This window comes from Cimex lectularius, unplaced genomic scaffold, assembly GCF_000648675.2.
Source record: "Cimex lectularius strain Harlan isolate CLEC.00 unplaced genomic scaffold, Clec_2.1 scaffold108, whole genome shotgun sequence".
Lineage (NCBI taxonomy): Eukaryota > Metazoa > Arthropoda > Insecta > Hemiptera > Cimicidae > Cimex > Cimex lectularius.
In genome coordinates, this window is record NW_019392680.1 from 208939 (window position 1) to 230482 (window position 21544).

General features: G+C 36.8%; 1 protein-coding gene across 5 annotated transcripts; it reads right to left on the reverse strand.

Annotated features, from left to right (window-relative positions):
- Positions 1–10876: 10876 nt before the first annotated feature.
- Positions 10877–16511, reverse strand: LOC106672752 (pepsin-2B-like). Of its 5 annotated transcripts, none has more exons than XM_024225614.1 (9): positions 16405–16510; positions 16254–16350; positions 15877–15994; positions 14401–14519; positions 14124–14329; positions 11619–11744; positions 11286–11550; positions 11058–11204; positions 10877–10957 (listed from the first exon to the last, which is right to left on the reverse strand). In XM_024225614.1, exons 1-9 carry the CDS (start codon positions 16464–16466, stop codon positions 10895–10897), a joined length of 1203 nt encoding a protein of 400 aa, XP_024081382.1. In that variant the 5' UTR covers positions 16467–16510; the 3' UTR covers positions 10877–10894. The 5 variants fall into 5 exon arrangements, with proteins under 5 accessions (XP_024081382.1, XP_014259896.1, XP_014259897.1 ...); XM_014404410.2 differs by having other exon boundaries at positions 16239–16350; XM_014404413.2 differs by having other exon boundaries at positions 10946–11204; positions 11286–11389; positions 11463–11550; positions 16239–16350.
- Between the last annotated feature and the right edge of the window lie 5033 nt (positions 16512–21544).

The following is a 21544-nucleotide window of genomic DNA, read 5'->3' on the forward strand; positions in this document are numbered from 1 at the left end:
TCATGGTCTTAGCCTGGCCAGCCCGTTCTCCAGAATTGAACCCCATCGAACATTTATGGGATAACCTCAAAAGACGAATAAGAGCACGTCCATCACTTCCTGATACACTCCACGATCTTGGAAGTACTCGTTGTGAAGAATGGGCTAACCTCTAGCAAAGAGACATTTCCAGACTAGTACAAAGTATGCCTAGGCGTCTTTGAGATGTAATTAAGGCATGAGGAGGAAATAGACGATATTGAAAAGTTAATGAAAATTTTCAGCTTCTTTAGCAATTTACATTTTTTCTGTACTTTTTTAGACAAATACTCAATTATTAAACGTTAAAAAACATGAAACTTTGATTAATATCTAAAAATGTATACATTCAAGTTATATTACAAATGGGCGGGATTTTTTGCATGTTAGTGTATAATTATTTTGTATTTAACGAGTGTTATCACTAAAAAAGTCAAAATATATACATTATTTAAAACGTATATGGTCAACATTGAAAACCATTCCCTGTTTTTTTTAGATTAATATCAATTTGTTAAAGAAAAAAACAGTTTGGATTATTTAAGTCGGAAAACTCAAAATTGTACCTTAGCACATGAGAGTGTCATATATAGAAAGGGCAGGAGCAGAGGCGGAATCCAATTTCTTCTCATCCGTCACAGGACCAATCGCATTGGGCTCGATTACATGAAGCTAATACACCAGCCTCATATCCTCGTAACTTATCACTTCGGCAATTTCTCCCAATCTTTCTTTACTTGACGTAAAGTCCCGATTTCACTTGTTACACCAATTTACAGCTATGTTGGACAAGCGGAAAGATCCAATAAATAGCCGGGGTAAAGCCGTGAAAGCTGTTTGTTTTTCAAATTCTAGTCTACAATTCCTCTTTTGGTAATTTATTAAAGGAATGAAGTTGGAGGAAAAACGAAGGTTTGAGCTATTGTGTACATCGAGTGGGAGCCCTTTGAAATGTAAATGCAGGAACTTCATTTGCAACTGCGAAGGCCGCCCCGCGCTTCCCAAACAACATTGATTAACGGTACACCTTGCAAAGTTAAAGTGGGCCTACTGCCTTCAAATCCAGCTCTACATTTACATTGGCTTCACTTTTGCATCTGTACGCTACGAAGGAACAGCAACAAATACATATTATCATACATGTAAGGATTACACATTATGATTAATACGTTAATAAAAGTTTACATTTAGAGGAAATATTCACTTACATATTTGACTTTTGGCTCGGCAATTTTTTCCCTACAATTTAAGAAGTAAAAATTTTTTAAAATAACTTTCTTTTTCATATCGTTAATGGAATCACTTTTAATGAATTAATAAACACATACATTATGCTGCAATCATGGTTATGTTACATATCACTGAAAACTTGCGAAAAGAGTAAATACTACTAAATTCATTCAATTTCGTGGTCCGATGACGGAATTACATCTTTCAATTAAGTTAATCAAATTTATGTAAGATATTGGTAAAAATACTACGTCTTTTTACTATTAGGTTATTTATTTAGCTATTGCGGGCCGAAGAGCGCGTTGTGTCCGGCATGCGTAAGGTTACTGATGCCTTGCCTGTTTGGATGGTGCAATTCCTTGGCTCTTTGTAGAGAGCGCGTAGAAATGCCACCTGATATCAGAATTGAGCTTGTGCACGGAAGCGAGTACAATCTTGGTCCCTCTATCCCTATTCCTGGAAGAAATACGGTTTCTTTATTGTATATAGTAACGATAGTTTTATGTGAATGTATATATTGGCGCGAATGTTTAATGTGAGAATGCTAATAGCGGAATATTGAGTACCCCGTCAATCATCACGTGGTTAGTTATGTAATAGGCGTAAAAAATGACAGAGGAATATCGAGTAATCCACTACCCTAACTGAGAAAGCTGTACATAAATAAAAAAGAAAGTAAGAGAAAGTCGGTTTGAAATTTAGGCACTGTTTACGCCAATGTAAACATTTTTATGTATGTATAGTTAATTAGAAATCTTATCCTTTATTATTTTAAATTTATCATTTTAAAAAATTATAAAAACAGAACATTTGTAAGGATCACGACGCTGGAGGGTGAAACAGGTCAATTTTCAGCAAGCCTTCGTAAAAGGAGCGAGTCACTGCCTGGTCTTCGACACGTACGCACGAACGTACACTAGCGGTCTTAAGCGAATCGCTCCCTGGGTTTCAACCTGTACGCACGAACGTACATCAGCTGTCTTCAGCGAGTCTCTCCCGAGGATTCAACCCGTACGCACGAACGTACATCAGCTGTCTTCAGCGAGTCTCTCCCGAGGATTCAACCCGTACGCACGAACGTACATCAGCGGTCTCCTGTCTGTCGCTCTTTGACTTCCGACGGGTACGAACGAACGCACCTTCGACGTCGTCCGGCGAGTGGCTCACAGACTTCAATCTCAAGCTCCAAGATAAGCGCCAAATCGTTTGATCTTCACTGTCGTGAGTCGACAAGACGTACGAATGTCCTTATTATTTTAAATCAACATTGCCATTTTTTGTATTAACTTTCTCATAACCAACTCTCTCTATATCTATATTTCTATATATTCGTTAACTTTGTTTTGTTTCTGGCCAGATTTTAATTTCCGTATTTATAACATAAATTGTAAATTAATAAATTTAATCATCAAACGAATTATTAATTTTTTTTAACCTTAAGTCCTTTACGCAACAGCCGGCAACTATCCCTGGTAGCGCCGGACTTGGAGGGTAGATATCCAATACTCTCTCCCGCCGGCGTCTTCGAAACAGGCACTGATTGCGTTGTTTGCTGAATTGATTTAGCTGTTGCTAGCCACTGGAGCCCGGCAAATTAATAGATATGATAAATATTGGAGTGAGTGCTGTTCAATTTTTTTACAAAGATAATTCTTACTCACAGTTAGTTGTTTTCACCGATCCGGATTTTGAGCATATAGCTCATCATCAGGTTGTACAACTCCTTCAACTATCTTTTTAAAAAGACTGGTGCCCAGCTTCGCCGTCTGGACGGATAAGACGGTAATAACTAACGTTATATTAGTTATTGGTTAACATCGTCAATTGGTTTACCTGGTGATCAGTGAGAAGTATTATTTTAATACTTTAAAGGTCTGTAACTATTAAAACAATGAAAAAACAATCATTTTTATTTTTCTAGATTTATTTCTAAATTCCAAAGTCAACAATAGCCAAATATTGTAGTTTGTAAATCAGTTTTTGTAGTTCTTCCAGGCTAGATGCACAGATGACTTAATCGACCGAACATAAAATAACCTTTAATCGTATTTGAACCACTTTTATTCCTTCTTCAAGATGTATATAAACCATTTAGTAAAAGGAGAAGTAGCATGGGACTGAGTACCCTTGAAGTAGTACGACTTTAGTGTAAAATAAATCAGCTATTCTTTATTGTACACAGACCTTCTTGTTTTGCAATACAGACATTGAATATATTAATGATTTGCGCCAATTACGCTCGATATGTTTTGGTGATGTATAGTGCCCTTCAGATCTTACCCTTTTTGACTCCGGACGTAAAACATTATCCGTTTTCGCTTCCGAATTAATTCCGAATTCCAATATATCGTACTCCAACATATTTTTTTGTGCTAACGAAGTAGCATCCATCCGTAAACAACTATTTTTTTCCCGATCTCTGTCCCGTTATTTGTATCCTTGTACTTTCGCGAATACCTCGCTTTGCTATTTTTGCGAGAAGGGTAACGTGAGTGCTGCATGAAGATCCCCGTTCAGCTCATCTCATCACGCCGGGCTCGGACGGAGCCCTTAAGGTAGGCCAGGTCTGCTTAAATTTCCATTTTTCCTTTGGCCAAAGCGCAGGGTGCAATTTAGGAAGCTACAGTTCTTCGTGCCGGTTCCTTGGGACGATCAAGGCCGGAGACGTCATAGCCTCTAAACTTGGTGAATATTCTATTCACTGCCATTTTTCTTTTCGATATTTCATTTAGTTTTTGTTTTAGTCCCCTTTTTGCCAAGAAAATGTTAAGTATATTATGTGTGTTGATTAGTGACCGTTAATCGATATTTATTTAGAAATCGTGAGATGCGGTCTGGTGTGATGTAGGTTTCAGAAAAACATTTTCTTTATCGTTCCAACGTTTCGATCATTATTGAGATCATCTTCAGGGCCTGGGATTTACAAACATTGTTTACATATAACAATTACATTTTGGATGCGAAAAGTGAATTTATACAATGCAAAATATATTTTTTATATTCAATCAAAGTATTTCTACTCACTCAAAGTGTTTGGCCATTGTGAATGCCACAATTACACAGAAGACAAACTCTTTGAGTGAGTAGAAATACTTTGATTGAATATAAAAAATATATTTTGCATTGTATAAATTCACTTTTCCACATCCAAAATGTAATTGTTATATGTAAACAATGTTTGTAAATACCCAGGCCCTGAAGATGATCTCAATAAAGTTCGAAACGTTGGCACGATAAAGAAAATGTTTTTCTGAAACCTACATCACACCAGACCGCATCTCACGATTTCTAAATAAATAGTTAAGTATATTGAATAATAATCCATTTACTTTTTATTGGTCAATTGGCCAAATTACTTCTTTCAATTAATTATTCATTTTATGTATGGTTTTGGTTGAGATAAAAAAATCAGTGTCACGAGCGCGATTCGAACCCATGACCTTCGGCTAAATTCGCCGTGCTCTACTACACGAGCTATCGTGACTTCAATCCTCTCGGACACCAACTTTCCATCTCAACCTACCTTTCAAATTTTCCCGCCTTTTTGTCATTTTTGAAAGGTGGGTTGAGATGAGGAGTTGGACCGCGTGGCTCGAAGTCACGATAGCTCAAGTAAGTGGTCAGAGCAGCGACGTATTGAGCCGAAGGTCGTGGGTTCGAATCCCGCTCGTGATACTGACTTTTTTTATCTCAACCTTACATAAAAAGAATAATATATTGAATAAGTTGACGATATGTTAAATAAAAGGGCGGAAAGCCCGCTCGGAACTCATCATACATTTCTTATGTGACTCAATATGATTTGATCTACATATTGTTACATTATGCCTTGTTTTGCATTCATTAACATTAATATTATGCGGAATACTATTACTTGTACTAATTGCAATTTTAAATTAATTAATAATCAAGTTTCGCCATAACGTGTACAATATTAGTATGTGATTGTCAAAATTAAATAGTTATACTACAACAAATTTCCCGATTTTGTGTGTTTTATTCCTAGCTTTACAAGAGTTATATTGGTTCTTTTAAACGCTGTCTGAAACCAAAGGCGAGTGTTGTTTTTATGGATGGGAGCATGACAGTCTCCCATTCGGCTGAGATAGCCCCAACGTCTGACTCAACATTTCCTCTCCTTTTTAGCAGAGTAGACTGTATCTTGCAAATCATCACATCGACCGTTCAAACGGTATTGACAACATTACATGTGTCACGAGAAAAGAACGTGTAGAATGAATACCATTTGTTTAATATTATTTAGAAAGTGAAGAATCAATTGGGATTTAGATATTAAGTATTACAAAGAAATCTTGCCTAAAGTACATAAACATCTTACAAGATTGCGCCAGAATATGCGCGAATATTGGTTGTAAAAAAAGTAGCTGAGCTCCTAGGGCTCAATAAAAATACCATCAAGTAACCACTTTACCATATTTGCAATATCAACAATAGCCAACCAAAACTGTTAAACTACTCAAAATTGCTATTTGAAAACTGCCTTAGTACGAAAAATAATCCAGTATATACAACACTCTACCATGTAAAGACATTTTCAACATTCACGAATTTAAGATATAAGCCCTACAGAGTGATAGAAAGTTCCTCACTGAAGATGGCGCAATGCTGAAACGTGTTTGAGATATTCAACAAACCCGCGAATTAAGACGGACAATGTATTGGGGTCCCAGGAATAGTGACGTGCGATACCAGAAAATATTCTCGTAAGTACTCGAAAGAAATATTCGATACTACTCAAGAATCGACAGACATTATTCGAAAATAACGAGTACTTGCTCATATGGGTACTTTTTCGTTTATTCATAAATGATCAACTTACTATTGAGGACTTTGGTTAAAATACTCTTACGTTAATATAATCAAGAAATTGCAGTTTTTTTTCGGTTTTAAGTATTTTTTCATACAGTGGGTACGTAGGTAAGAACAAGGAAAAGCTGCCAACTCATTTCAACATAATTGATATTTCAATTTTATCGTTATCGGGTTTTGAGAAAATTGATCAACGGTGTAAGACGTATTTCCTACTGTATTCCCCAGAGTTTACAAGATGCCGAAGATTCAGTTTTCTTAGTAAAATAATCTCATCCTCTACTTTTGGAAGGAGACATGATTATGTATCTACCTACGAGAAGGAAGACGAACACATTTTAGGGACTTGAAGACAAAATCATTTTGTAAGAATTTACTGAAGTTGAAAGTGCGAAGTGCGACGCGGGAAAAAATTATGTGTTACCAGAATTATAAGCAGACTTACCAATGAACAACAAAAAATCTAGATTAACTTTTTTGCACATGCCGCTAGTAGACGCTCTTAACAGTCAATTCAGTTTGATGAGAGGTAAGTTTCGAACGGCAAATAACAATTCATTATTACTTGAATATACGATTAAAAATTTATTTGAGTATTTTTCCGATGCTAAGTATTCGATACAGCACTTGTATCGAATGACAATATTCGATCCCAAATGTACTCGGTATTCAAAGAAAATAGTCGATACTTTACTCATATCGATTGGTATCGCACGTCACTACGCATGAACCACCAATTCACTATTAAATATCCCTATCGGAATCTTTAAGATAGAATGCCAACATAAATGATAAGTATGAAAACTATCATAAAATAAACTGACGCCTGCAAAAGAGTGAATGGTTTAGTTTAAACATCTAGATTCACGATCACCTTACGATTAATTTATGCCTTACCGGTATCATGTGGTCATCTTGAAAATCTACAAAAACATTACTACTAAGGTTCAATAATTGGCTATTAGAGTTGAGCCTGGAATTAATAATAACATTTTTTGGTTGTGTCAGTCTGCATTAGCCAGTCATCAAAATGCAAGAAAAAGATTGTGTCCCCGTTGCCGAAGGCACTCGCCCAGGGAGCCATCCAGGAAGGCACAGGGGCTGGAAGAAACAACGAAAAGCTTATTTTGTCTCCAGAAACAATCAAATTGGATTATTTGAAGTTAAAAACAATAATGTTGTTAACTCATATTCATATGTGTATTTTTAAGTTTACAAATATTTCCATTTGATCTGTGCTAAAAATAATAGGAAAAAATTCAAACAGTACTTTACAAGCAAATTTCTTGTTTAGTTTTTATCTTTATTTAAAGTTTTGTAAGACGAAGGATGGAACTAACGAAACAGCCAACTCAGTATCAGTCGGAATAAAAATACGAGGGTCTTCAATGACAAATTTTCCAAATTCAACAGTATCACAGATGGAATGAGGTAAAAAGCAGTGAATGAGAGAGTAGTCGAAAGTTATGGTGAAATATGAACCCTTGTGTATTCTTGGATCCAGTCCATTTACCAGCCCTTTACTTATCTATCTGGTCCGGGATCTGCGCTATCCATCACTGTCCATTCATTAAAACCGAGACCATTTTTCAAAATTCATTGCGCATTATTTGCATTGCCGTCTTCATCTATAATCCTTTTGGGAGAGCTTATTTATGGATAGAAAGGTAGAAAAAAAAGTACACAGGGCTTGCAACATGAAGGCGTTGACACGGCGACTTATCCCAGTAGAAAGGACAAGGTACAAGTTTTAATTGACATACTTAACCATTAAACACCGTCACCCCGAGAGTGTTCACATACCTTTTTAATTGAAACGTTCTCATAAAAAAAATTTCAAAAAAACTTTTTCACGAGAAATTTTAACGTATTTTGTGAAAATGGTGACATGGGATTTCTATCACTAATCCTCACTCTCTCTCTCTCTCTCTCTCTCTCTCTCATGCCGCTAGTAGACGCTCTTAACAGTCAATTCAGTTTGNTGGGGCTTCCGACATCTAGGTCATTTCAGCCTCCAACTTTGTCTATATTCTATTTACCCTTTCAAACACTACATTCATACAAATAAATACATTCATGAACATAAATACATCCATAAGTACACTCATTCCGTTTGGTCGGTGGACTACGTGATATTCCTCCACCGACCTATATTCAAACTAATCTAGATTGGGGTCGATGAAATACTTTTATAAATATTCCGCCATCGACCCCGAACACACACACTCATACGTTCTCAACGTTCGAGGGGCGGTGATGATGTTATATTTCACCCTCACCCTTCGCCATTCACGCTAATAAATACATGCACTCAGACAGAACATATATACACAACACATAATACATATTATATACAATAAAAAAAACCAATTCCCATAAAAAGCGTAACAGGGGACTCTGAAACTTGCTACCGTGTTCGAGAACTCTTCTTAAGTCCGGCTGCATGCTTACACGCTCTCCGTATGGAGCCAAGGCATGACACGCCTCTATTATGTAGGACACAGCGAGCAACCTTCCTCTGCATAAGGGGCACTTGCGCGGGCTTTGGCCCAAAAGCAGGTGCCCATGTGTCAACCGCGTATGACCAATCCTCAGTCGAGTGAGGATGATCCCTCGACTCCTGCTCAGGCTCTCTGAGGGCCATCTACCGGTTGTGCTCTTGACTCGCAAGAGCCTCTCCGACGACCCCGCCCACTGACGCTGCCATCTTTCTTTTATCATATTTTTAACTGCGAGTTTAGCGTCAAAGGGCCTGATCGCGATGGTCCGATCCGGAGGGTGGGACGTACCGGCTTTCGCCTCCTCGTCCGCGCGTTCGTTACCCTCCAGGCCGACGTTTCCAGGAATCCAGACAACAACCACCGTTTTTCCGAGAGGCTCCAGCTCCACGTATTTCTCTAACAAGAGCACGACGAGTGGGTCCACAGAGAACCTGTCGCGTATAGTCCTGACAGCGCTCAGAGAGTCGGTACATACGAGGAAGGCCTAGCCCTCCTCAGTCCGCACCGCCTCGAGAGCGTGCCAAATCGCATACAGCTCTGCAATGAGGGGGCAACGACCAGAAGGTGGCCGCTCCCTCGCTATACACAGCACACGCCACACCATCGTCAGTCTTGGACCCGTCTGTAAAAATCATACGAAAAACGGCGTATCTATTTCTAAGTTCTAGGAACTTAGCCTTGTAGAGGTATGGCGGCGTACACGATTTGGACAAGTTCGCCAGATCGTCGCGGACGAGTACGGCCGGAAAAGTCCAGGGGGGTGTCGGCTGGTGGCCCAACGGAAGCACCATTCCCAGCGCCAATCCGGCCCTCCCTAAGGACTGACCGAAGCGAATACCGAGGGGTCGCGTCCTTGAGCGAAGCCTGTCGTAGTCTACTCTGTACGGGCGGTGGAGGATTTTCATAGCGAGGGGGTGCTCCGGCTTGGCCAAGAACCCGGCCGCGTAATCGAAGGTAAGTTGCTCTCTCCGAAGTTCGGGATGCAAGACCTCCAGCTCGCAGCACAGACTGGCCGAGGGGCTGGTCCTGAACGACCCCGCTCTGAGACCTTGATAATATAGCCTTTCTCAGGCGCGTTTTTCGGGCCGAGGAATAAGCCATACATCCATAACTGATCCTCGAACAAAGCAGCGAGTCACACATTTTTAACAGAATCTCCCTGTCCGCTCCCCACCTAAAGTGACCAACAAATCTCAACAATGAAAGGGTTTTCCTGCTCTGGACCTTGACGGCGTCGATGTGTGCCTGCCATCTCAACTTCTCCTCAAACAGGAGGCCGAGAAACCGCACCCTCTCCACGTACCGCACAGGTGTGCCCCCAAGCAGAGCTAAGGGGGGCTATGGGCCCTCCTCGATCTGCAAAAGTGAACACATACCGTTTTCGAAGTGGAAAAGGTAAACCCGGTTTCCTCGGCAGCCACATCGTTTATCGCCGACTGCATCCTACCGCCGACCTCCGCCAGATCCTTACCCGAATCGTAGAAGCAGAGGCCGTCGACAAGAAGTAGAATGTTGTGATTTTGTAATTGAACTGGTGCGGATCAATGCTTTAAGATAAGGAGGACATGAATCTCTTATAGGTGGATATCATGTATAAGTTAGATTGTAAATCACCCAAGATATGAATAATTATTATAAACTTCATTACATAGTGTACATTTAGTAATAAAAAAAATCAAAATCCATTCATAATTCATTCTTAAATATATCTTTTTTTTTTAATTTACATTCTATTCACTCAAGAGTTGTGGTTTACCAAATTTCCTCCATCAACTCTTATATAATTCACCTAATTGAGAGTTGATGGGGTACACTATACATTCACGCTAATAAAACACTCACTTTCACCACACTCTAAGGGCACAGAACTATCAGACTATTCGATACAATAAAATAACGCTGTTTCCTACAAGAATCGGAACAGAGACCCACACACTCAAGCACAATTCTCACGTCGGGTGTCATTCCACTCTGTATATGGAGCCAAGGGATTTCACCCTTCAGTTAGATGGTACTGATCAAGCAAATATTCTCGCCGAAAACTTACGCGGGCTTTGACCCAAAAGGAAGTGCCCCTGCGTCAACCTCGCATACGATCAGGATGACCTACGTGTCAGATCCTCCGATGGCCACCTATAGACAGTGCTCTTGATGCATGAGAAACTCTGCCGATCCTGCTCACCGACACATTAACACGTCTTCAATATTACAAATCCACATTGAGAAATACTAAACTTTTACATTACATTAAATCTGAAATAACAAACCCAAAGAGTTTGAGGTTTAAATAAACATAATTGCAAAATGTTATAATGTTATATTTCTAATAACGAAACAAAATTTCCTGCAGAAAAACGCGTTTGATTGTTACGTGCCAACTGAAAATGTTAATAACGAATATATAAAAATATCATAGTACAATTTATTTTATCACAATTTTTAAATAAGTGGAGAAAACGCAATAACGTATTAACTGACATAATCATTGAAAGACAAGCGGGAAAGATTTCCATCACACACGGTATAATATTTGGACAAAAATACATCTCCTAATCTCCAGCTTCTCGTGTAATTGTTATTCGCCATTGCTATACCAAATGCGCACCAACCTTCCTTTCCTTCTATCTGAAAGTTTTAATTATCGTTATGCTAAGATTGCTGCAATTGTGAAAAGAAATATGTGCTGCATGCACTATTAATACTTGCCGGTAGTAGATAGTCCTTCGGCATTAGTACGTAATGCCTATCATTTATGAGGAAATCGAAATTTGAAAGAGATTCAGAACATTTCGCCGCATAGCCATCGTAATCTGACAAAAACGATGTGATCGTTATTGGTATGATATTTACAGAATTACCAATGGATTTAAACAAATTATTAACGATAACTTGCGGTCCAACTATAATCGACAATCCAGTGTCGACGACCATATCGGCTTGTTCCGCAAGGCCGTAACTACCATATACCAATCTAAATCAACACATATATAATTATACTACAAATAGTACAAATTATGATCAACGATGTATCGTATATACTTATCAGCGATAATCTCCCAGTAAGAATCTGATATCACTTTAATCCAATCAATTAAACTTTCGTTCACGTACTGACGATCCCAATCTCCTATAATAAGTTCACCTCGCCCATCTCCATCATTGAAACTAAAACAATCCAATGTTATTGTATGAAAAATTATATATACTTGGTATTTCAATAGTTATTGATCTACTAGTAATTTTTAGGAAAAGTTGGAGAACAATTGGAGAAAGGCGGGTAAAAATATTTGATAGGGAATAAACTAGTCACGGACGATTCCTCAGGTACAACAGTAGAACCAGAATCCTACTGTAATGTTTGAAACTGACATAAAACGAAGCAATGCTGAATCAATTAAGGTAAAGATTCATACTTGGCAGCACAGCATCCTTCAATACTGATAGGCAAAAAACATGATTCAAGTTACTACAGCAAGGTTAATTGGACAATGACGAATTTTAAAAATTTGGACGTGGTAGGAAATTTGAAGTTTCAGCCAAGAAGAGGAAAAAACGATGGTTCATGTAGAAAATGAGGGGGAAAATATCTCGGCGAGGTTGAACGAGGGCAAGAAGCAGAAGACGCGAGCAGCCGGGATTCAGAAAGTTCAACAGCTGGAATGAAGCCCAAGTTCAGGAGATCAACTATTTCTTAAGTCACTATTCCCTGGAATAATTTGTATATTTATTGGCACCGCCCACAACAAACTGCTCCATCGAGCTACCGGGTTGGTAGTCAGGAAAGTCGTGACATGGTTATAAGATACGGCCTGATAAAGAGTAGATTTCGCAGCATACCAAGTAAATATAAGATTGTATCAAGGCTATTGTAGATAACATAAAACCTTAACTTGGGGGTGAGCTATAACCCTTACGAAGAGGAAGAGAATAGACACAGTAGTAAGTAGGCGCGGTAAAAAGGGCTATTTGCCTAAACAGCCTTTCGCCTTGAAACTTACTACAAACATGGTACTTCACAACCGTAAAACCAAGAATCACCAAGGACTGTTAACTGTACTTGCGGAAATATTTATAAATTTTGAAGTAGCTTAAGTAGGTACGGCCTAATAGAGGAGCAAACCCGTCAAGGGGAAAGTTTTCCCTCGCTAAATCCTTTAAATATAACTGAGCAACTAATCAGTGTTTTGGAAGCTAATGTAAAGCCATGTGATAAGCACAATATTCCTACATTTTGGACCCAGGACATTTGGTCGTCATAAAGCACTTTAGCCTATTACAAAAATCTTAATCTAAACATAAGCCTGATCTCAGAGATATAATTCATTCATATTTTGAAAAAGACAATTTTGTAAAAATTTATATGAGATGTTATGAATATGTTATTAGTGCGTGTACTACATGTTTTATTGAATTGTGAAATTTCTTCGTGCCCTATTTGGTGATGAAGCTGTTGACGGTACTAAATATTCCAGGTCTACTTATCCTCTCAGTACTGTTCGTACCGAAGTACCTACAGCAGCCTGTACAGTGAGAATACAACATTTTAACTTTTTCGGATTTAGCGACAAGTCATTTCCTTTGGAATTGGACGCTCCTCACACCCAGTGACTAGTTGACTCGTCGGGTTTATACTCTCCCCAGGCGTTGTGAAAAGTATTTCCTTCTCGGGCTTTGTTTTAAATTTTTATTTTAATAGCTTTAATTGGATCCTCACGGCATCTATTGGGCTGAGGTTGAATCCATTGTGTAACAGACACCTGGTAGTAAATTGACGACACCTCCCACACCCTTCCAATACCGTCCTCATCGTCATCGAACCACCTTTCTCTCCCACTTTTCTTCACAATCTCGTCAATCCACCTCTCACTCACTCTCTCACTCAATTTTTTGCTAAATTTCGACATATTTTACCAAGAGAGCCCTGGCCATCCCTAACCATTCCTTAAAATTGCTCTCGACAATTTGCATCTAACTTTAGAGAACAGCATACTTATTAGTAGAACAATATGATTTAGTAAGTGGGAAATCTTATAATGCTACCTTCATCCCTCAGCTGATAACGATTTCTATCAAATAGTGTCCAAAATGAAAAAAGAGTAGGGATTTTTTCATGTACAACCGTACAAGTATTATATAAAAACCGGTATTTAAAAGTAAAAGTAAAATAACCATGTCGACTTGGTGACGTGAAAAAAGGCGTAATTGCATACACTTAATAAGCATTAGTTAACGACCAAATTACATGATGGTGTAGCAAAAAATAATGAAAAAGTATGTAAAGTAATGGAATTCCTGTCATACAGGAAAGCTTAAGACCCAACTACCCGTTTGATGTCGCGGACATAGGATCAAACCGCTTTCTATTACCTTCTTCATATTATTCACAATTAAAAATCTATGAGCTACTCCGGGGGATTTGAACCTGAGACGGCAACCTTAGCAAATTGGAATGAATCTGGCGTTCTGACCACTCGGCACCGCGATTCCCAAATGAAAAAGGACGTATTTTATAAATGTATATATATTTTTTAAATTTCGCTTTACCTTGGTAGTCTTAGTCCAAAAGACTTTCCCTCAATGAGATCGCGTGAGAACAATTTTGCCATAAAGTCAGTACCTCTAGTTTTTGCGGGAAATCTAAGTGTTATTTGGCCAGCAAAAGTTTCCAAGCTTAATCTTTCCACTGTGCCTTTCCATTCGATACGTCGGATATTTACGAATTCTAATTTATCTAATATAAAATCTCCCAGCTGCGAAATAATTAATTTCAAACTTTTTATAAACAACTTACGATTACAAGAAATGTGAAGATTAGCCTTACAAGGAATGTGTCAACGGTGTACTGTCCATACATATTAAGGTTTTTGTAACTTTGTTTATATTCAATCCTCCAGATTTTGCTTGTATTTGAACTCGAAGGGTTGTACGGTTTGGTAATGACTTAAATCAAAGAAAATATATTAGTACTTATTAGGTTTTATTGATTTTTGTTAGAACAATAATGTTTACATTACATTAAAATTACAAATTTATGTGCGGTGTTCAGTTCGTACATATCAACTCGCTGTTCAGTGGAAAAATCAAGTATTTAAATTTGCTATCATAATGAGAGTTTGATAAAAACAGACAGAATGTAAATAATATAGGCAATTAATTACTTTGGAGAAGAAGTAATTGGAATTAACAACGAAACAAACAAAATGCATTTTTTCATACTTTTTGCCATACCTTTGTGATTTTTTGACCAATGTAAAATCCGATTGCACCATTGTTTTTAGAGTAAAAAATCTTTTCCAATGTGTGGTGTTTAGTGACTGTTAGACAATGATTATTTGGACATCGTGAGATGCGGTCTGGTGTGACGTAGGTATTAGAAAAACATTTTTTTTATCGAGCCAACGTTTCGATATTTATTGAGATCATCTTCAGGGTCTGGGATTTACAAACATTGTTTAAATTTAACAAATATATGTAGGATATGAAAAAAATGAATTTATACAAAAAAAATTTTTTATATTCAATCAAGGTATTTGAACTCAATGAAATTGTTTTCTGTGTAGATGTGTCATTCTTGTGTGTCGTGTTGAGAGTGCCAGTGAGATATTATGGTTTTATGTTTTATAGTTATATACGTTGGATTTTCCTGAGGGGTGGGGAAGGCAGTGGAGAAAGAAAAACATTTGCATATGAGGAGTCGGCTTCTTTGAGGTGAAAGGAGCCGACAGTAGGAACAAACGTGGGTATTTATTCCAACTGATGACTGTTTTATACGTTACATTATACGTTTTGTGTGATGTGATGATATATGTATGTTATGGGTATTGAATTTTATTAATGATATTGGCGTAGCTGCGACGGAGTTTACATGTGTCAGTTTTGTAATTGATGTAATTGTGTTCAAAATGTTGGGTAGCCAGTGCTGTAGGATTTTCTTTGGGTTTTTTGCAATCATAGATATGTAGCTTTTCTCTCTTATCCAGATATCGGGATGTAATATCGATGTAAGTTGCCGGACAATTTAAACTATTTATTTTGTAAATTGCGTCAGGTTTATTTGTTACTGGTGTATTTGATAGATTTGATGTACTATTTATTATTAGTAATAGTAGATGGTGTTAGTATTGGGTTGTAGTTGCTGATTATTCTGTTGATTATGTGTTTAGGGTATTAGGGTAATAAACGTTGGCACGATAAAGAAAATGTTTTTCTAAAACCTACGACACACCAGACCGCATCTCACGATCTCCGAATAATTACAAATTTATGTTCACCAAGTCGATTAAAGGAAAACACTTACGGCATATTTCTGAAGTACATTCATTATTGAACAACCAAATTTCGTTTGAAAATGTATCAAACAGTATGGGGATAAATTGTATCGGTGTACCAACGCCGACTAACCCATATGTTGCAGGCTGAAATATAATATATTTTTTGTTAATGCAATCTTAAGAAAAATTCGAAAAAAACACAAATAAACATAAGGAAAGAGGTAGTTAACAATTTTACAACGTTATATAAATTAATTACTGTAATCGAATTTTTGTAAAATATTACCTTGAAGGGCAAAGAAGTTCGCGCATTGTTTCTGAAAAACGACATATTTCCACCTCTTACCTTTTGACGAAAACTGTCTAATTATAAATATATACTTCATACATCATAAATATGCACCAATTTGTTCTTTCCAGGCTCTTCTCGTTTCCATTTACTATGTTCTTTATATGAAGAAATGCGGTTGTGTTCTGTTGGAAATTTTTTGAGAGGAATCCTGATCGTAAACAAAAGTCAGTGGTGCTAATGCATCGAAATAAAATTAACTCACCTTATCGCACTTTGGCAAAATACCGGCCAAAAAATAAAAACGAGTAGCAAATAGGGTTTCATTGTTGACAACTTCCATTCTTTTAATGGTGCTCTATCTCATTAGAAGAGTATTTAAACCTTTCCGTCGTATTGAGATGTAATTTAATACCTTTTTTATCATCATTAGTCATTTTGCAAAGAGATTGTTTAGTGATGTCATAGTTGTAGTTAATTGGAATAAACATCAAATCACAAGACAATTAAAAAACTAATGTTCTATTTAAATGTGTCACGGACAAATTTTAAAATAACCGTTAAAATAAGCAAAAGAATAAATTTAAATTAAAATGTTCCAATTCATTAATTAACATCTCTTTTAATAATTCATTACGTACCATCATAATTAATTATGATCCAGTTTTAGGTTCTAAATAAAGAAAATTGAAATTAAAGTAAACAAGATCATTTTTTAATTATGTTTGATTTATATTGATTTTGATAGACGCTCAATGTTCCTTTCAGAGATTTCGATTTGGGATACAGAAGAAAATCCTGTGGATTGATGAATCTAATTTCACCACAAATGGTATTCTCAATCGATGTAATTTTCGAAAGTGGGCATTGAAAAAGTCCAGAATCAATTATCTATGTCATCACCAAATTGTTCACATTCTGTGCCATAGCCATTCCTTGACCCATTCAAAATATCATTGAGCCATACATTTTAGTGTAAACACCCCTTTAAAACTGAGTAAAAAGTATACGTTCTTATTTAAAATTTCAAAGATGTACTAGCTCTGATGTATTCTGACATAAATTACTTTTTTAACAGCAGTAAAAATTAAAAACTAGACTGGAAAATATTAAATAGGTATTTTTGAGTTTTTCGATAACGCTTGTATTTTAATTGCAAGCAGAGCAGTGTTAACAAAATAAAAAGTGTTAAAAGTAATACGCCATTACTCTCGTCCATAGATTGCGGTGAAATTGTCTGGAATCCAAAAATAATTTTTTAGCAGATACATAGAAAGGTTAGTAAATTAATTAGGAAATCTTAATCCCTGAAAGTAAAAACAAATATACAAAATGCCTCGGTATAAAGGATTTCATCTCGAAGTCAGTTGACAGTTTAGTAAAATATTTAATAAAATTTAATATAATATTTTTTAGTCTAGTTTCAAATTTTACTAAATTATAGATAAAGTAAATATCAACTGGCTTTTGATCGAAAAAATGTGATCTTCGGTTCATAGAAATGAAATACTGTATGTAGCGGATAGGCACTTTTGTATCATTTATTTATATACGAGAATTAAGATTTCCTCTCATAATCCCATTTTGACTTTAGTGAAGGAGAAAATTATTAGAATTAAAAAGGAACGAACAAAATGCTTTTTATCAAATTTTTGCCATAACATTGTCATTTTTTGACCAATTTAAAATTTGATTGCAACATTGTTTTCAGTGTAAAAAATATTTAAAATGATTTGTCAGTATGTATAGGGCGGTATTTTGAATTGGAAGTGAAACTAGACTAAAAATATGATTATTTGGAGAACGTGAGATGCGGTCTGGTGTGACGTAGATTCTAGAAAAACTTTTTTTTTACCGTGCCAATGTTTCCATCTTTATTGAAACCATCTTCAGGGCCTGGGATTTATAAACATTGTTTAAATTTTACAAATACATGTGAGATGTGGAAAAAAAATTCTAGCATTTGTGAAATTTAAACAATGTTTATAAATCCCAGGCCTCTGAAGATGATCTCAATAAAGATCGAAACGTTGGCACGATAAAAAAATGTTTTTCTAAAACCTACGTCGCACCAGACCGCATCTCGATTTAAAAAAAAATTCAGAAATGCTAGAAATTTATTTTCCACATCCTACATGTATTTGTAAAATTTAAACAATGTTTATAAATCCCAGGCCCTGAAGATGGTTTCAATAAAGATCGAAACATTTGCACGGTAAAAAAAAAGTTTTTCTAAAATCTACGTGACACCAGACCGCATCTCACCTCCAAATAATCATTGACTAACGGTCACTAAACACCACACACACACGCCAAAAAAATGTTAAATACATTTTTTTGTGCAAGAATACAACTGCCGGGCCTTCTATAAAGAACACCTGGCAATTGTACGTAACTTGTATGAATACCCAATTTTTTATATGTATATACAACTACTACCACTCACAGATCAAGGTTTTGAGACTGTGAACTTATTTTTTATTTTTTTTAATAAACATGAAGCACATTTTAATTACCTTTATTTCGATCTTTTGTGATTTTGTTCATGAAAATTCTTTCAATTTGGTAACATGTAACAACAATCAGATAGTAAATATTTGCAAAATTAAAGAGAAAGGTAGAAAAAATATGCATAGGTAGTACACCAATGATGCTCAAATACTGTCTCTTTAATTAATGCTTGTATCAATATCTCTTTCACTATCACTTAGTAGTAGTTCGCGCCTCTTTTAGGCCATCATTTCTTCAGTCGGCGGGGAGTGTTGAAGGGAATTCTTTACAACTTCTTTGATGTGTTGATTTACGGTGGTTGGGAGGGTTTTGTCCAATTTACTATAACAGGAACGGATTGCAGTTTGTACAAAAGGAATTTTTAAGTCTGTACGTGTAGTTTTGTTCGATACACAAAATAAAGGATCAAAAGGTTTTCTTAAGATGAAGAATTGCGCACTTTGCGGTGTATGTTCGAATGTTTGCCTGAACCCCAAACTTGGTGGTGTAAAACATCCTTTTATTTTTGAGAGATAAATCAGAACTTTAGTGAAAAGAAGTCGTGCAAGAGCTCTCTATCGTTTCAAAACCTCCTGACGTTTCAGTAGTGTGCGAGGATTCAATGTCAGGCATTTATCGATGTTCAGTCCTAGCTACAGCATCTTGTCCGCAGTAAGGAGGGAAATATTATTAAAAGTAGCCTGGAGGGGAGAACGCTTTACGGAGAATAAAGTGGAGTGGTCTGTGTTAAATTGTTGATTTTTTCAAATTGTTTAAACCACTACACTAGTGTGAGGTGTTGTTAAATGGTTTGGCAATGTGAGTGTGGTGGTTTGAAGATGTGACGAAATATTTGTTGTATAAACCTGGTATAGTCTGGGAACCAACAGACTAACCTGAGGAACCCCAGCATTGATAGTGAAATATTCTGAAAGGAAATTGTGGAAAAACATGTCAGTGAGATAACTGCAAAATATGAGATAGTAGGTGAGGAAAGAACGAAAAAATGAAACTCAATATATTGATAAATTTTCCATAAATATGAGCTCTTTTTCTAAGCACCGTCATTGGATTATAAACATAGTATATATCAAATTAAAATAAATTTTTAAGACACATTTTCCATTTGAAAGTAAAGTTGGAAATAAATTCAAAATATATATAACAAAACACTCATGTGAGTAATCGATTTTCGTTTAACTTGACAATACGTCCACCCCGGGATTTCTGCAAACGAGTAGAGACAATGAACAAAATAACCCCGTCCTCCCATGTGGAAACCGTTATCTTCATGCGGTTGAATACATTTTGAGGAAGCTCTTTGTGCTGCATTGCTTCGGAATCCCGGAAGAACGACCAGGACGATTTGGAATAAACGCCTCTTATTTTTACCCGAGAAAAAGTTAAACTTCGACTTTCTTTACCTCCTGCGTTTCTTTTCCACAGAATAATATTTCATTCCACCTTTTATGCTTGAATGAACTGGAAATTTACAATTGATAACCATTTTAAATTGTTTAATGAAATGTTACCTAACTGCACAATATACTCTTGACCTGCTGAGACATATTAGTCATTTCGAACACGAGCGGAGCCGCGTGTTACTGTATTTGAAGGTCTTCTTTCATATAAGATAATATTATCAGGGGCTTATTTTGATGTAGGGCGCGTTCAGAAAAATGTGTAGCCTCTGCCACTGAAAGTACGGATATGGCCGTTCAAACTTTGTGGAGATCAGTTTTAGCTCTGCAGTACAGTTCCCGCTCAAGAGAGGTCATCTTCCATCTGACAAGGTTCTCGGATGTTAGTACAGGGAAGTACCACATGGCCGGACGCCATCCTTATCCTATTCGGAGAATCTCTCGGGTGGGTGAATGTCTCAGGGCATTTTCGACTATACTTGTCTTATTGTGAGACCTAAATCGACTATATCACCATGTCTAGACTTCCCAAACTTTGATTGACCTTATTTTGCGTGTGTTCATGCAGACTTCATAGAAACTATAAAACCCCTGCTGCAGTTGGCACCTGTTTGACGAACTTGTTCGACCTTAGAGTGCAATTCTGAGTGTGTTATGGACTGGTCAACCAAACTATCGGCCGAAAAAAATGCATTGACTTTATTACGTTTATTGGTCTCCGCGAAACCAACAACCATAAATTTGCCTTCACAATTCGGTAGTCCCATCTATTGAGACCCTGATCGGCCCATCTTCAATGGATTTTATGGAGAGTTTCATTGTATATAAAATTCAGGTGAGATTTTCTGAGGGTACTTTCGTGGGGAATGGCTTTCCCTGTGTATTTCTCCGAAAACCCCTTGAACTCAGGGTGGTTTAGGTTATGGATTCGTATGTCAGCCCTAATTAAAGCACGACATAAATCGATATCGAAATCGGACTTTCCAGACCCAGCGCTTGGGGCAAGTTCGGTCAGAAAGGTTTGTTGACACTTCCTACCTTTGTTTTCCTTGCGTTTTGCTGCCTTATGTGCTGTGTTTCAAAAAAACGTATAGTTGATACAGTTTTGTCACAGCAAGCACAGTATAAAACGTCTGCATCGCCCTTATCACGCACATACTTTTGAAAAAGATCTTTCGTCTATGCGGTGACTTTCGGTATTTTAGTAGCATTCAGTTCACAGCACACAAATAATGTTTCACGATGGAAAACGCATGAGATACTGGGTAAAGCTGAGAAGTATAATGGTAGGGAAAGAAGAGAACTGAGGTCGTAATATTTCCATAAATCCATAATGCTCAGAAACATTAAAATTTGACGTGTCGAATACCGATATGCCGGATATGTAACAAAATATGCAATTACAACCCACTTATGCAAAAATATGCATTTATGACAAGATATGCACAAATATGCAAAATAAATATAGCTTAAATTGATTCCATATGATGCAAA

Coding starts and splice junctions, on each gene's coding strand:
- LOC106672752 (XM_014404410.2), bottom strand. CDS start 16,466: ATGAAACCCTATTTGCTACTCGTTTTTATTTTTTGGCCGGTATTTTGC. Junction 11,205..11,285: donor CGAAGGACTATCTACTACCG/GCAAGTATTAAT, acceptor TAAAACTTTCAG/ATAGAAGGAAAGGAAGGTTG. Junction 10,958..11,057: donor GCTTGTCTTTCAATGATTAT/GTCAGTTAATAC, acceptor TAACATTTTCAG/TTGGCACGTAACAATCAAAC.